The 17,639-nt window shown below is 37.9% G+C and overlaps 1 protein-coding gene across 2 annotated transcripts; it reads right to left on the bottom strand.

Annotated features, from left to right (window-relative positions):
- Nucleotides 1-396: 396 nt before the first annotated feature.
- Nucleotides 397-16,028, bottom strand: LOC149845726 (shaggy-related protein kinase alpha). 2 transcript variants are annotated; one of them, XM_089995947.1, is made up of 13 exons: nucleotides 15,817-16,028; nucleotides 13,512-13,705; nucleotides 13,315-13,407; nucleotides 13,098-13,157; nucleotides 12,688-12,960; nucleotides 2,541-2,615; nucleotides 1,938-1,994; nucleotides 1,707-1,847; nucleotides 1,532-1,582; nucleotides 1,292-1,387; nucleotides 1,127-1,210; nucleotides 936-1,038; nucleotides 397-838 (listed from the first exon to the last, which is right to left on the bottom strand). In XM_089995947.1, the coding sequence occupies exons 2-13, from the start codon at nucleotides 13,623-13,625 to the stop codon at nucleotides 756-758; spliced, it is 1,230 nt and encodes a 409-aa protein (XP_089852073.1). In that variant the 5' UTR covers nucleotides 13,626-13,705; nucleotides 15,817-16,028; the 3' UTR covers nucleotides 397-755. The 2 variants fall into 2 exon arrangements, with proteins under 2 accessions (XP_089852073.1, XP_089852074.1); XM_089995948.1 differs by having other exon boundaries at nucleotides 15,768-15,817.
- Between the last annotated feature and the right edge of the window lie 1,611 nt (nucleotides 16,029-17,639).

Here is a 17,639-nt window from a genome sequence, read left to right as displayed (position 1 = left end):
AATCAACATGTATGATTTCCAATGCAGTTGTAGGGGCTGGCCATCACAAGGCAATGTACAGACAACCAACAAAACATAAGGGACCATAAAGTTAGAGCACCACTAAACCAACGCACTAAATCACTTCATTATCTCAAAAGCAAAAAGACCGGACTTGTGGCTTGTTGAGTTATGTAAACGGTGCAACTTAAATGCATAGTAATGTTCATAAAAGTGACTCCCACCATTTCCAAATCAGAGATCAACTTTATCAACCCCAATCATGAAATCCAATTGAATTATTTTCAATCTTACTACCATTGAGTATTTTCGATTATAGATACCTGGTCATAATTTAGAGCCGTTCAATTAATCAGAACTCTCTCTCTCTCTCTCTCTGCAAACACAGGAAAAAGATTAGTACTCAGGAAAAAGAAGGTAATCACATTACCTTACAGCTTAACCTCTACAAGATGAAAGCCGTTTCCATAAAATAAATTACCTAGAAGGCCAATTTCGTGTTTCATGTACTGTTACAGGCTGTTGTCTGTTAAACAAGGGTGAAAAGACCCACATTCTACTTTCCTTAACAAGGGTTAGCCGGCCAATTTCGCTCAGCCTTGACAAGAAAGCAACAAGAAAGAGAAAACCAAGAGAAAGGTGTTAACATATAATGGCAGTTCACTGGCTGGCCACCACATCCTGCACAAAGACTGCCCGAGCATCTCACTAGCTGACTTCCTTGGAGCATCCACCAGTAGTCACACAACCCAAAATCACAATCCAAGGAATAGGCACTGCTTTCTAGCATGTTCAGGGATCAGCTTTACTAACATCTCCAATGTCACCCCTTTCAGTTCTGCCACATCATCACATCATCATCAGAGTAATTAACACGTCAAATAAGAACAGAAACAATATCATGAACATCATTATCATGTCCACGACAAGAATACCTTGAGGCTTGAAGTTGAAAAGTGGAGGCAGTGGTCGCCCATTTGGAAGACGAGTATTTGGATCCCGTAGATCATCGAAAAATGGATGAATAAGTGCCTCCAACTGCATTTAGTCATAAATCAGCTTGAAAATACTAACTCTAAAAGAAATGATAAAAGTAGTTCTCAGATTGGTGCTATAAATAACTTACAGCAGTGCAACGAAGATTCGGAGAGTACTGAAGGAGTCTGGAGACAAGATCCACAGCCTCAGGTGGCATGCGCTTGTAGAATATCTAACAATAGAAAATGCAAGCACTCAAATGACTGAACAAGGACATTAGAATGAATAGAAATATTAAGTAGCAGCATACTACCTTATGCCACGGATGGGCCTTAATTTGTGGGAATTTGAATTCTGTATAGTTGGGATTCATGCATTTAATCTCCTCCCTAGTAGGTGTACCTAGTACCTGCACGTCATGACTAGCCATGTAAGATACTCTAAAAAGAATATATAGGAGAAAATTTAACACCTAGACAGGTTATTTTTAAAATTGCATCCTTTGAAAACTTTCATGGAATGCCTTAAATACTAGAGCAGACAAGTTAATCACCTTAATTATTTCCACAAGCTGATCGACTGCACTCTCACCCGGAAAGAGAGGCTGAAGTAAAAGCAAACCAGTTCAACAATCAGTTAATGACAAGTTTTGTAAAACGCAATAACAGGTATTCTTCACAAGTGAATTTCAAAAATTCAATTCTTCTAGCTTGGCAAAACATAGTTACCTGCCCAAGAAGCAGTTCAGCAAGCACACAGCCAGTGGACCAAATGTCAATAGCTGTAGTATACTCGGTTGCTCCAAATATGAGTTCAGGAGCCCGGTAATATCTAGAACAGATGTATGATATATTTGGCTCACCTTTCACCTGTAGATAGCATAAACAAAGAAAATTATCAATCAACATTTCCAAGATCCACTATTGCAGGAAACCTGAGCCAAAAAGTAAATGACTCACCAATACTTTTGCACTTCCAAAATCACATAATTTAAGTTGGTGAGTGTGCGGATTTACCTGTTAAATGACACCATAAGGAAAAGATTAGTATCTGGAAGAGTGGAACAACTTGAGATTGAAAGTATGAACATTTTAAAGGCAAAATGTCCCAAGAATAAAAAATAAATAAATTAACTGTAATCATAAAACTTTTGAATGAAAATCATTCTTCAAACTGCAGACTTCTATCCCTGGCTATATCAGAGACCAATGAAGAGTCCAAATTTCAAAGAGTGCAAAAATCTTGGATGATAACATAAATCTTATTCTTCAAGAATATAAATTACAAGTGAGATGATCTGATCCTTCTTGAGTGTTGATTTTTCATGTAACTCAAGTCGGAATACTTTTCATATTTTTATGTCAAGCTAGCAAAGCAGTGAGGTCAAACCATAGACCCCAGGGCTAATATACAGCATCTTTTTTTAGCTAATCCAACCATCGCACTTAACCACTCATCCCTTCATTTTGAACAAATAAAGAGGAGACAAAAAACACGGAGGTGCTTAAATCATCAAGAGTAAGTCTCAGCACTCAGCTAACTACAGTTGCAGAAACACGTACCAAAAGATTTTGTGGCTTAATGTCTCTATGGCACACTCCAAGGCTGCCATGAATATAGGCCAGTGCCCGACAGATCTGCTCCATGATCAACACAAAACCATCATCAGTTTCATATTTAGCTTCTCTGCTAAAAATTAAAAAAACTGAAAAGAATGCCTGAATAAGTTGCAATCCAAGTGTTTGTCTCGGTAAGTTTTTTGCTTGTCACATATCATATAAGAAGCACAAAATATTGTGTATATTCAACAGCTTTTCAAGGTGTCATATCATTAAAAATAAGAAAACAAGAAAGTCACGAAAGATATACATATTTTTGCTATCTTACCAGAATATCATATAACATTTTTAAGAAAAAGTCATCCTTTACTTTTCCAATTTGTTCTTATTTATAATGTGTTCAGAACTTGAGATTTTAATCGTAATCAAGTATAATCAAATGAGAAACACAATGGAGAAAGAGGATATAAAAAGAGGAAAAGAAAAAGAGAATTATATTCATTTTGCATTACAGTTACCTACTCTTTATTTCACAAAGATTTTATCTTTTAGGAAGAGCAAGAGAGAGAGAGAGAGAGCATAACATTGACCACCAAGCATGAAATACCTCGCAAACCAAAAGTGATGCAGAGAGAGAGCAAACATAACATTGACCACCAAACATGAAAAGGCATCCGTCCCACAACTGAGCGACCAATACGGGGGGTCAAGGAAGTGTCCCCCATCCAGGGGTGAAGGTGGGTAGGCTAACTCATAAACCAAAACCCATCCAGAAAATTCACATATCCAACAAGCGTTAGAAAGTGGAAACAGCTAATATAAGATGAGAAATAGGAAAACTAATGAGGTGGGAAAAAATTAAGGGTAATGACAAACACGATAAACATAAGAAATAACACTGAACAACAACTACGCCTTCATACAACAACAAACAACAACAACAACTACGCCTTCATCCCAAAACAATTGGGGTCGGCGATATGAACCAACAAAGAAAATCATTCTGGGTCTTCCACATGAATCCTTCTCCTCCATTCATTTCTATCCAATGCCATGTCCTCGGTGAGGTTCAAAGCATTCATATCCTTTCCTATCACCTCCATCCATGTCTTCCTAGGCCTACCCCGACCTCTTTTAACTAATATATTTTCCCATTTCTCCATTCTTCTAACTGGAGCATCATTAGGCCTTCGTCGAATATGTCCAAACCACCGTAAACGATTCTCTCTCATCTTATTTTCAATGGGTGCAACGCCTACCTTCTTACGTATCTCTTCGTTCTGAATCTTATCTTTTATTGTATTTCCACACATCCATCTCAGCATACGCATCTCAGCTACACTCATTTTTTGAATATGATGTCTCTTGGCAGCCCAACATTCCGTACCATATAGTAAAGTGGGCCTAATAGTCGTCCTATAAAACATTCCCTTCAACCGCAATGGCATTCTACGATCGCACAACACTCCAGTTGCACTCTTCCATTTCATCCACCCAAACTTTATCCTATGATTTACATCTCCATCAATTTCTCCATACTTTTGAATGATAGATCCCAAATATTTGAAAGAATCATCCACCGGTATTTCTTGCTCACCAAGCTTCACTACACTCTCATCTCTATTTTGTTGCTTACTAAATCAACATTCCATGTATTCTGTCTTACTCTTACTCAACTTAAAACCTCTTGCTTCCAATGTCTGTCTCCATAATTCTAACTTAGCATTAACCCCAGCTCTAGACTCATCAATCAAAACAATATCATCAGCAAACAACATACACCACAGCACATTTTCATGAATTGATCTCGTAAGCTCATCCATCACTATAGCAAATAGGAAAGGGCTTAAAGCAGATCCTTGATGTAACCCGACCGTTATAGGAAAATTGGTTGTCACCCCTCCACAAGTGCGGACATTGGTTACTACTCCTTCATACATATCTTTAATTATACTAATGTACTTGAGAGAAACACTTTTCTTCATCATTGTCCACCAGAGAACGTCCCTAGGTACTCTATCGTAAGCCTTCTCCAAATCAATAAAAACCATATGCAAATCTTTGTTCCTCTCTCTATTTCTCTCAATAAGTTGTCTAAGAAGATGTATAGCTTCCATAGTAGATCTTCCAGGCATAAAACCAAATTGATTCTCCGATATCATGACAATCTTCCTCAACCTAGACTCAATCACCATCTCCCAAAGTTTCATAGTATGACTCATGAGTTTTATACCACGATAGTTTGTGCAATCTTGTATATCACCCTTATTCTTATATAGAGGCACCAAAGTACTCCTCCTCCACTCATTAGTCATCTTATTTGTCCGCCAAATCTTGTTAAAAAGATTTGGTAATCATTCTAAACCTTTCTCTCCCAAGCATTTACAAGCCTCGATAGGTATACCATCTGGGCCAACTGCCCTTCTTGATTTCATTTTCTTCAAAGCCTCTACAATTTCTTTCTTTTGAATCTTGTGCATGAAGTCACGATTCATCTCATGAAAAGGAATGAAAAAGTCTCCAAGATCCTGAACATGACTTTCATTAAATAGCTTATCAAAATAATCTTTCTATCTCTCCTTAATCTCCTCATCTTTGACTAAAACCCTTTGCGTTTCATCTTTGATACATCTAACCATACCCAGATCCCTCGATTTCCTATCTCTCATTTTTGCAATCCTATAAATATTCTTCTCACCCTCTTTGGTATCCAACTTGTCATAAACCTCCTTATATACCTTATCCCTCGCGTTCCGAACTACTTTTTTAGCTTCCTTCTTTGCTATCATATACTTCTCCAAATTCTCATTATCACGACTTTTACTTAGATTTCTATAACACTCTCTTTTAACCTTAATAGCTAATTTGACATCCTTGTTCCACCACGATGTATCCTTACCTAGCGGTGCACCGCCTTTAGACTCACCCAATACCTCCTTAGCCACCTTTCTCATGCCACCCGCTATCTTATTCCACATAGATTCTGAATCCTCCTCGAGACACCAATCAACTTCCTTAACTACCCGCTCTACAAACATTCCTTGTTTAGCTCCTTTCAGTGCCCACCACTTAATTCTAGGATCTATCCTATGTCTATCCCTTTTGCGGCATTGTCTAATTCTAAGATCTAAAATTAAGACTCTATGTTGTGTAACTACACTTTCTCCCGGTATAACCTTACAATCGATGCAACAACCCCTATCTCTCTTTCTAAGTAGGAAAAAATCTATCTGACTCGTATTAACCCCACTTTTAAATGTTACTAGGTGAGACTCCCTCTTCCTAAACCAAGTGTTTGCTAAGATCATATCATAGGACAAACCAAAATCTAAAATCCTTTCTCCACTATGTTAATATATATATATATATATATATACTTATATATATATACATCCGTATATATATATAAGTATATGTATATACATATATGTATATATATATTATTTCTCATTTAGATAAATACCCGATAGGGGTATTCTTGTAAAACCACTTATGTATTTTTCTCTTTTTTATTTTTTCTCTTTTTCCCTTTTTCCTTTTCTTTTTTCCTTTATTTTTCCTTTTTTGAAATGACCACAAGGGGGCCCCACACTTGTAGTCGTTGGGGCCCCAACGGTCAGATTTCTGACCGTTGGGGCTCCCAACGACTACAAGGGAGCCCCCCCCCTTGTGGTTCCTTTAGTGCTTCCCTCCTCTATAAATAGAGGAGGTCTTCCCCTCTTAAATGTATGGGTTTATACCCCTCTCTCTTCTCTTCTTCAATAATATCCAACTTATGACTTTAAGTCATTTCCATATTTGAGAGTTTTTGTGTGTGCACATTTGGTGTTTGTGTTCTTGGCTTTAGTGGTCACTCTTTAAGAGTGACATTTGCTCTATTGGTGCTTCCGCCTCTTTTCATTACATGGTATCAGAGCTCGGTTGGTGATTGGGCTTCTCTTTTATCATCTTGGAACGCGTGCCTCTCAAAGTTTTTTGAAGAAGAGAAGAATAGTTGGTGCCGATGGAACGTGACTCTAAAGTGGAGCTTTCTTTTAAGCTAAATGGGTCCAACTACCTCATGTGGGCCTCCGCGATGGAAAATCACCTAAGAGGTAAGAAACTTTGGGGTTTTGTTATGGGAACTACTCCCGAACCCTCTCTTGTTCTCACCAAAATGGAAAACGAGATTGAGAAGGCTTTAGATGGCGATGAGCGCATCAAAGCCATTAATGAACATCAATCCAAAATTGAGGATTGGGAAAGTAACCATGCCAAAATTTTGGCATGGTTCATGAACAATGTAGATCTTAAAAATTGTGCTAATATTGCCAAATTTAGAAGGGCCAATGAGGCTTGGTTTTTCCTTAAGGGTATGTATACCCAAAAGGATCTTGCTCGGCAATTTTTTTGTCAAGAGAAAATCCGTTCTACCAAACAAATGGACATGAGTGTCCGGGATTATTTTAGCTCTCTAACCCCCCTTTGGGATGAGCTTGCTCTTCTTGAGCCTAAGTGGGTTGCTCCTCAAGATATTGAGCTAAGAAGGGAACAAATTGAAAAGGAGCACTTTTTTCAATTCCTTCATGGTCTTCGCCCGGAATTTGAACAAGGGCATCTCTTCTCCATAGAAGCAAAGCCCTACCTATTGAAGACGCCCTTGCCGAGATATGTCAAGAAGAAACTCGGCTTGGTTTGAGCATTAAGAGTGATGATGTTTTGGTCGTTACTAGGCCCGGATCTAATGTTAAAGCATATAGACCTCCCCACTTTAGCAAAAATAACTATGGACCTAGAAAGGGGATTATATGCCATTATTGTAATGAACCGGGGCACATAAGACCGGTTTGCCCAAAGCTTAAAGGAAAAGTTGCTGCCGTTGGAGAAGATTCTCCAAAGAAGGAAGATTGCACAAAAGAAGGAGATATCAAAGAAACTCTAAATCACATCTCCGAAGCTCTCCAACATCTACTCAAGGCTTCTCCTTCAACATCCGGGGCCGCCATTGCCTACTCTTCATCTCCTCCAGGTATGTGGATTCTAGATTCCGGTGCTTCTTTTCATATGACATCTCATAAAAATTTTCTTTCAAACGTTTTTTCTGAACCTATATCTTCTTGTGTTTCAACCGCCGATGGTACATCATTAAAAATTGAAAGTATTGGATCTCTTAATTTTAAAAACTTTTTTGTTCCTAAAGTAAGAATCGTTCCTAAAATAAATTTAAACCTTTTTTCCGTATCTCAAATTACCAATCATGGATGCCAAGTCTCTTTCTCACCCAAGGATTGCACCATGCAGGATCTCCAGTCAGGGAAGCTGATTGGGCAAGGCCATAGAAGGGGTGACCTCTATTTTATGGATTTTTTGACTCTTCCATCTAAGCCATCATGTAATCTTGTCAAGGACAAAAGTATTGGAATATGGCATGAGAGACTTGGCCATCCAAATTTTGTAAAAATGTCTCTTTTTCCGTTTTTGAACAATACTTGTAAAGGCAATCACATGACTTGTAAAGATTGCATTTTTGGGAAATCTAAAGCTATTCCATTTCCTCAAAGAAGTTACTTTACCACTCGGCCATTTGAACTTATTCATTCCGATGTGTGGGGACCTTCCCCTATTTTGTCTAAAGGTGGTTTTTCGTATTACGTGATATTTATTGATGATTTTACTCGATTCACATGGATTTACTTCCTAAGTCGTAAATCCGAAGTTTTTTCCTTCTTTAAAGAATTTCATGCAATGGTCAAAAACCAATTTTTGGGAAATCTATCTATTCTTAGATCCGATTCGGGAGGCGAATATATGTCCAATGATTTTCAAACCTATTTGAAAGAAAATGGAATTCTTCACCAACGTTCTTGCCCCAACACTCCACAACAAAATGGCCTTGCGGAAAGAAAGCATAGGCACATAATAGAGACTACAAGAACGTTATTGATCTCAAGAAACATTCCAAAATCTTTCTGGGCCGAGGCGGTTCTAACCTCTGCGTATCTTATCAATAGAACTCCTTCGTCCTCCTTGAAAAATCTTTCTCCTTTTGAAAAACTTTACAACATGTCTCCCGATTATAAAAGACTAAGAATTTTTGGATGCAAATGCTTTGTTTTAACCCACAAGAATGATAAACTCTCCCCTAGGGCTATTGAATGCATTTTTTTGGGATATGGCGAAAAACAAAAAGGATATCGATGTTTTGACATACTTAAAAACAAGCTTTATATTTCTAAAGATGTCACATTCCTTGAAGAGGAAAGTGGTTTTTCGCCCCAACCAAATGAAAATATCGATTATTCATTCTTATTTGACTTATTGCCTAAAGATGATCATATTGATCCTAATGAATTCCTTGGTGAAGATCTTGTTGAACATCCAAGCGATGATCAAAACTTAGAAGAAAATGGTTCAAGACAAATACAAGTCTACTCTAGAAGGAATGAAAGGAATCCTCCTTGTGCCCTTGAAAGATTTTCCCAAAATGAGTCCATCGAAGAGACTTCTCAAAGAAGGTCAAATCGAATTTCTAAAATACCAAATAGGTTTGTTTCTTATGATTCTTTTTCGCCTAATTTTCGAGCATGTCTTCTTGCTCTTCACTCTTTTCATGAACCATCTCATTACAATGATGCTAAGCAATATGCTCATTGGAATGATGCTATGCAACTTGAACTTAATGCCCTCAAAAAGGCACAAACTTGGGAAATCATTGATCCTCCCAATGGCAAGAAACCCATTGGATGTAGATGGGTTTTTAAAGTGAAAACTAAGAGTGATGGTTCATTGTAAAGATATAAGGCTAGGTTGGTAGCCAAAGGATATGCCCAAGAGTATGGGGTAGATTATGATGAAACCTTTGCCCCCGTTGCTCGAATGACTAGTGTTCGAGCTCTTATTGCTATAGCCGCAGTTAAAAAATAGCCAATTTTTCAACTTGATGTTAAAAATGCCTTTTTGAATGGTAATTTAAATGAAGAAGTGTATATGGAACCACCTCCAGGTATGGATTTAAATGGAAAAATTTTGAAATTAAAAAAGGCTTTATATGGTCTTAAGCAAGCACCTAAAGCTTGGTATGATAGGTTTAGTAACGTATTAATAAATTTAGGTGTTTCTTCTTGTTATACTGACACTGCTCTTTTTGTGAAGATAACAGGTGACTCCATTATTATGCTTCTGTTGTATGTTGATGATATGATCATCACTGGGAATGACAAAAAGGGAGTAAATGATGTTAAGTCTATGCTAAAAGATACCTTTGATATGTCTGACCTTGGTTATTTACGATATTTCTTAGGTATTGAAGTGGCTTATTCCGAACGTGGATACATCTTATCTCAGATGAAGTTAGCTGCTGAAATTTATACCAAATCAGGAATATCTGACGAAAAGAAAGTTGAGACTCCAGAAGTTATCAATGCAAAACTTAGACTTGAAGATGGTGTTCTTCTTGAAGATCCAACTCCCTACCGTCAATTAATTGGATCCCTCACTTATCTATCCATCACCCGTCCTGACATAGCTCATGCGGTTCATGCAGCAAGCCAGTTTAAGCACGCACCTACCACAGTTCATATGGCGGCCGTAATGAGAATTGTGCGATATATAAAAAATACCATCTCAAAGGGACTCTTCTTATCCTCTTCTTCATCTCTTGAATTGACTGCTTTTACTGATGCTGACTGGGGAGGCAATCCTAATGATCGTATCTCAATTACGGGTCTTTGTATTTTTTTAGGAGAATCTCTCATCTCGTAGAGATGTAAGAAGCAGCAGAAAGTCTCCTTATCATCTACTGAAGCTGAGTATCGGGCTATGGCGATGACAACTATGGAAATCGTATGGCTCAGAAGTCTCCTTGCCGACATGGGCGTTCTCATTTCCACTCCTACCAAGCTCTGCTGTGACAACAAAAGTGCGATATACATTGCCAGCAATCACACCTTTCATGAACGGACAAAGCATATCGAGATGGATTGCCATTATGTTCGAGACGAATATCTCAGAGGGACTATTTCGTTACCATATGTTACTTCAGAATATCAGCTGGCTGACTTCTTCACCAAAGCGCTTCCAACTCCACGATTTATGTTCCTCCTTAGCAAACTTTCGGTCTTCTCCCCGTAAAGTTTGAGGGGGCGTGTTAAAATATATATATATATATATATATATATATATATATATATATATATATATATATACTTGTATATATATATATATACATCCGTATATATATAAGTATATGTATATACATATATGTATATATATATTATTTCTCATTTAGATAAATACCCGATAGGGGTATTCTTGTAAAACCACTTATGTATTTTTCTCTTTTTTATTTTTTCTCTTTTTCCCTTTTTCCTTTTCTTTTTTCCTTTCTTTTTCCTTTTTTGAAATGACCACAAGGGGGCCCCACACTTGTAGTCGTTGGGGCCCCAACGGTCAGATTTCTGACCGTTGGGGCTCCCAACGACTACAAGGGAGCCCCCCCCTTGTGGTTCCTTTAGTGCTTCCCTCCTCTATAAATAGAGGAGGTCTTCCCCTCTTAAATGTATGGGTTTATATCCCTCTCTCTTCTCTTCTTCAATAATATCCAACTTATGACTTTAAGTCATTTCCATATTTGAGAGTTTTTGTGTGTGCACATTTGGTGTTTGTGTTCTTGGCTTTAGTGGTCACTCTTTAAGAGTGACATTTGCTCTATTGGTGCTTCCGCCTCTTTTCATTACACACTATCGTTTCTTTCTCCTATACCATAGCCACCATGGATACTCTCAAATCCATCCCTACTAATGCCTACATGCCCATTAAGGTCACCGTCGATGAAAAGCCTTTCTTCATAAGATATCCCTTGTACCACTCCATCTAAATCTTCCCAAAATTGACGCTTAGTGGAATCATCTAAACCTACTTGAGGTGCATAAACACTAATAATATTAATAATATTCGTACCTAATACTAATTTAATAAGTAAAATCATATCACCCTTCCTACGGACATCAACTACATTATCTATAAACTCCCGACTCATAACAATCCCTACTCCATTCCTATTCTTATTTATTCCTGTATACCAAATCTTATATCCCCAAGGTTCTATCACTTTTGCTTTCTCACCTACCCATTTGGTCTCTTGTAGACATAAAATATCAATCTTTCTCCTACACATAACATCTACTAACTCTACCAACTTACCAGTTAAAGACCCTATGTTCCAAGTGGCTAACCTAATTTTATGGTCTTGGACTAACTTCTTTACCCCCACCCGTCCAACAAAGTGAGGGAACCATTGCCTATTTGACACCACACCCGGGCGCCGGTGTGACGCGTCGCTTCCGGGAGACGACCTAGCAACCCTTGCCCATTTATTACTGCCTCCGAGCCTATAGAGTACAGCGCGTCGCTCAGTAGGGAACGCCCCAACGAAATTCTCATATTGGTTCATATTCATAGGGTATGACAAAGTTTTTATGCTAGCTGTCACAGACCTACCGCAACCCTCCTCCTTTATCCAGGCTTGGGACCGGCAGTGTATAACTAAACAACTACGCCTTTATCCCAAAAAAAAATGGGCTCGGCGATATGAACCAAAAAAGAAAATCATTTCGGGTCTTCCACATGAATCCTTCTCCTCCAATCATTTCTATCCAATGCCATGTCCTCGGTGAGGTTCAAAGCATTCATATCCTTTCTTATCATCTTCATCCAAGTCTTCTTAGGCCTACCCCGACCTCTTTTAATTAATATATTATCACATTTCTCCATCCTTCTAACTGGAGCATCATTAGGCCTTCGCCGAATATGTCCAAACCACCGTAAACGATTCTCTCTCATCTTATTTTCAATGGATGCAACGCCTACCTTCTTACGTATCTCCCCGTTTCGAATCTTATCTTTTATTGTATTTCCACACATCCATCTAAGCATATGCATCTCAGCTATACAAGAAATAACACTGAAGATGTTTCTAAATGCATTTATAACATATTTATAAGGAATTGATTCTATTTTGCTATTAGAGATACAAGACAAAAACTTTCATCCTATCCACCATTAAAGATGAAAGTGAAACAACTGTTGCATAGGTTAGGTGGAGTGTAGAGATTATGGAATCATTCAGGTATGTTCACTTTAAAACAAAATATATAGATGAATTAACTTATACCTGGTATGTGTAAAGTTTCACATATATCAGAGGCATTCGTTGGTTCATCCTGTTGTAATGTTTCACTACTCGATGAACAGTCTCAGGTACATATTCAAGAACCAAGTTTAGGTAAAGTTCATCCTTCTCCGTTGTTGACAAGAAACAATGCTTCAGGGAAACGACATTTGGATGATCCAATAGGCGCATGGTCTGTAGCTCACGATTCTTGTACCTCTTGTCCTGAAGAACTTTTTTTATTGCTACAGTTTCACCTGTCTCTAGGCACTTAGCCTGTAACATAACAAAAAATAATAGCTTCAGAACATTATCCTTGCCCCGCTTTCTTAATGGATACCAAACAGCCCAAATAAATTACATTCTGCAAAGTAAAATAAAGATAAAAATGATAAATATGGCCTTTAACTTACTTGGAATACAATTCCAAATGATCCATTTCCTACAACACGCTCAGCCATATAGCTTATTGTCTGTAAGAAGAAAACACAGGATAAGCCATGAAATTACTTATAAAGCGCACAAATAAAATGTTAAAACACTTAGTACTCTTTCCTGTAGAACAGTGAATAACTAACTCAACCAACAGACAGCTGGTGCTTCAATTACATTAAATATTCACCCAATTACCTGCTTTGGCTGGCCATTTCTACCACCAATGGTGGTAACGATTATATGACCTGTCTCAGTGCCATTACCATCCACCATAGTTGCTTCCATTTCCTAAAAGATGAAACCAATGATCAAAAAATCAGAAGCTAAGACACTAATGCAAGAAACAGCATCAGCACACGCAATCTTAAATTCTCAGGAAAAACATCACCTACCTTGTCATCCCTTATCTTCATATCATTCATTTCCTCTGGCAATTTATCAACACCAATTGCATTGCCATTGGAATCTCTCAATCCTGAGGTAGGAACCACACCAACTGAAGCCATATGCAGCAAACTGAGCCTCGTGCAAGTCAAGCTCCCAAATTTTTTGGTGTCCTTTCAACTCAGCAACATCCAGCCTTTACCTGAGAAAAAACAAAAAGGGAACACATCAACACAAACTTCATGGTGCAAAAGAAATTTACTTGATGATGAACAAATTCAAGCAATCTCCATGCACTGAAAAAGTTGTCCACAAAAATAAATCAAATCCAATGTCTTCAATAAAAAAAATTAAAAACTGTCTTCAAAAGAAATCCCCCATACTGCGTTCTAGTCCCTAATGGCTAACAAGATCTAAATTTGGAAGTGAGAACAACCTGCTAAGACAATAGCAAGGGAGACTAAAGAACTAAATGGAACAGAATCAAATAGAGATTATATGATATATGATACAAGCATAGGCACAAATCCAAATTACCAAAGTGCTCCTATGCAAATTGATATCATGTCACTCTCTAACAGATGCTTATTAATTTCCATGTATAAATTTAGCATTAGTTTATGATGGCAATGGATTGCAAAAATATATTAGCGTGGTAGAAGGCTTGAAAATAAATTAATGATGGAAGTTCCAAACTGACACGGGAAAGGGTTCAAAAGCATTTGAGAAAGACAATTTAGAATAAGAAAAGATCATTGTTAGAGAGCGTAATTACAAAAAAAAAGTTTTCTTTTTCTTTCATTCCAAAACTTTCAAGGGGGAAATCCTAACTAAAATTAATGACAAGGAGATGAAGAGTATTAATGGAAGGATGTGAAAGTTTTACCTATCTCCACCACTAGATGGGAAATTTTTCTAAAGATGGGGAAATTCGTACCAAGGGCATGTTTGCAAACCTAGAAAACATCACTCATATCATGGATCAGAGCTACATGACAGAATTTGCAGAAAAATAAAACGCGCATAGAATTGTAAAATTCAACCTAACTTCCCAAATAAATAAACACAACACATCCCACGATGACGATTAAATTGCAGAAATACACAACAGATATAGCATGGTATACTCAACCCCAATTCACAAATTCATAAGAGGAGCACATCCCTAGCTGATGGTTCTCGAAGATTCCCCATCTACACCCATAGGAAAATTGCAATCGAAAAAGAGAAGACGAGAACCCCGAAATGAGAAAAAGCAAATGTCAGATACTAAACGTTTATGCACAGAACAATAGCCACTACTAGATCCTTGTAAAAGGAACCTTCAGAGCCTTCATGACCATATTTCAACAGAACCTTAAGGAAGAAAATGGAAAGAACAGGAACGGTGTTGAGCTTGAAGGGTATTTTGACATAGTTTAATCGATCGTTTCTTCTCCCTTCCTCCTTTCCTGCTTTTCTTCTTTCTCAATCACTTATATACAGAAGATTAAAACAACCGGCAAATATAATGAAAGCCAGAAAAAAAATCAGTATTTGCTACGCTAGTTTTAGTCGTTAAAACTGTACACCCACATCCAAATCGCACGACCAAAGATGAGAGAGAACAACCAACAAGAAGAACAAACAATACCAAAAATGACCATCATATCCCTCACAATCTTAACACTGAAATATCATGATTCATACGCCTAATCAGGTACCAACCAACCCTAAACGACCGCTCCTTCCTACTCTCTTTTGTTTTTCTTCCAACCAAAAATACAACATTAAGGCCAAAAAAAATCTCAAGATTTACGCAATAAATAGAAAAATGCAGAATCCCACAAACACCAGCGACCCAAAACTTCCCAAAAATAGGGTTTTAGGAACATACAATACACCCAACCAAGATTTTATCAAGAAAAAAAAACAATTTATACTAATAAAGGGAACGGAAACAATTGCAGATTTCATTATGAAAGAAAAAAAAAAAGAAAAAAAAAAGAACTCCCAAATGTCTTACATAGATAAAAATCGCACTAATAACTAACAAATCAACATAAGAAATAGTAATCTCAAGACAACAACATAACAGCACTAATCACACAAACAAAGAACAAACCGAAAATCTTTCTTTGCCAAAGCAGAAGAAGGGATAGATTGAACTCATAGGTTCACATAAAAAAAAACACTCAAAAAGAAACATAATGGAGAAAGAGATTCAAAACCAGAAATCTCTTATGCAAAAAAAACAGTAACTAATATCCAGAAAATGAGAATACCCCCTTCGAAAACAAATCCCGGACACCAGAAAAGGAGAGGAATTCTCACCATGGAAGAACAGACCCCGTATTAAGAGGATTCAGTGAAACGGGGAAAATCGAAGAAACCAAACGCTTCAGTCTTCGTCTCCTCTTTGTCTCCTTTCAGAGAGAGAGAGAGAGAGAGAGAGAGTGATGATGATGATGACGGTCGTTGGGGTTTCGGGTTGACAGTCAAATACCCAAATTAGCCCTCATCAGCACTGTTCAGTGTGTTCACCCCTTATTCTCTCTCACTCCCTCTTCTTTTTTTGACCGTTCAGCCACTCTCTTTTTTTCTCCTTTTTATTTTTTGCATTTTTTGTTTTTAAATTGACAGATTTTTTTATGGATTTAAAGTAAAAAAAAAGAGGAATTGTTACGTGGCAAGCGAATATTCGCTGCCTCTCTTTTAGAGCGGCTTTTCCGGACCTCAAAGCCGCTATTCTTCCCGGTTTAATTCGCCCGGCAGAGTCCGGTGGAGAACATCACGATAAACCTTTGCCCTATTTTTTCCGATTTATTTTTCTTTGACCAGTCAACGGATCGGAAATCCGAGACGATACGGATGATTGTCATCTGCTCTACATGGGAGGGAGAGTTCGAATCCCACTGTCACTGGATACATGAGGCTGAGGAGATCCATGGACACGTGTCGATGCTTTTAGTGATTCCCTCTCTATTTAAACAGTTTGGATTTGGGTCGGATGTAACCAACACTAAATCCGTTCCTTGGGATATTGGTTGCTTGGTCTCCGATTTGGACTAGGATTCAGATGGAGAAATGCTAATACCGAATTATAAGAAATACATATGACCGGATTCAGATATCTATCTCAATTGGATATTTATAGGATTCTGTCCTGAAATTCTAAACCTAATCTGAATCCAATTACTAATTAGATTCAGTTTTCTTAACCAAATCCGACTAAACGGATTCAGAATCGGGTCAATCATTAGATATATCCGATCCATTGACATCCCTAACAAGGATCTCTGACTTGAGAATATGAAATCCCCATTTACAACTAAACCCTTTCCTTAAATCGAGGATCTCAGGTTGAGATCCCTTGGATCTTAGATCCGAGTCTTAATAACATCCCTTCGAGCCTTGACTAAGTTAGTCAAAGGCTCAAAGCCCACAATGGCTCGTAGGATCTTGGGGCCCCGACGATGTTGTCAGTATTGGTTATCGGCCCTGAATCGTTGGGCCACCGAATCAGCTGTATCGGTCGGCATACCGATACTCAAGTGAATTGTTCTGTATCGGCCAGAAAAAAATATTATGTGTCAATCATAACGTGGCACGTGTTAAACCCATTAAAATAATTTTAAAATAATAATTTACTTTTTAGTATTTTTTGCATTTATTTAAAAATAGCCGATTCAGGGGTGAAGCGTATCGATAGTCTTCCGATACGATTCGTATCGTCCGATACTGATAACATTGCCTGAGCCCGACTCCAGGTCCAACCCGAGGACCGAGACCTAAAGAAAGTCGTAACGTGAAAGCAAGTTTGATGGTACTTTCGTCATTTCACAAAAGAATCAAACAATATTAAAAACAGAAGAAAATCGACAACAGTAAATTTTCCTTGGACCTTTTTGCAAATGACGAAACTGCCACATCAGTTAAATTCGTCGCAACTATACAGTTTGGGGCTTCGGTGTCATTTCTGGCAAAGGAATTCTCCTTTTGAGACCTGTCGCTTTTGCTCTTGAAGTTCTTGAAAATCACGTCAAAGTGCACGTTACGATGCGTACAAGTCAATGGACAAACATCTCACGGTAGCCGTGCATCTGAAAGATCAACGACTAAGAGTCTCTCTCTAGAAAGTATAGCGCGGTTCAAGA

Source organism: Nuphar pumila, chromosome 2, assembly GCF_984573655.1.
Source record: "Nuphar pumila chromosome 2, dmNupPumi1.hap1.1, whole genome shotgun sequence".
Lineage (NCBI taxonomy): Eukaryota > Viridiplantae > Streptophyta > Magnoliopsida > Nymphaeales > Nymphaeaceae > Nuphar > Nuphar pumila.
The sequence above is the reverse complement of the archived record's forward strand: the minus strand, read 5'-3'. Positions and strand labels throughout refer to the sequence as shown.

Coding starts and splice junctions, on each gene's coding strand:
- LOC149845726 (XM_089995947.1), bottom strand. CDS start 13,625: ATGGCTTCAGTTGGTGTGGTTCCTACCTCAGGATTGAGAGATTCCAAT. Junction 1,995..2,540: donor TTAAGCCACAAAATCTTTTG/GTACGTGTTTCT, acceptor GTCATTTAACAG/GTAAATCCGCACACTCACCA. Junction 1,039..1,126: donor CGAATCTTCGTTGCACTGCT/GTAAGTTATTTA, acceptor GACTAAATGCAG/TTGGAGGCACTTATTCATCC.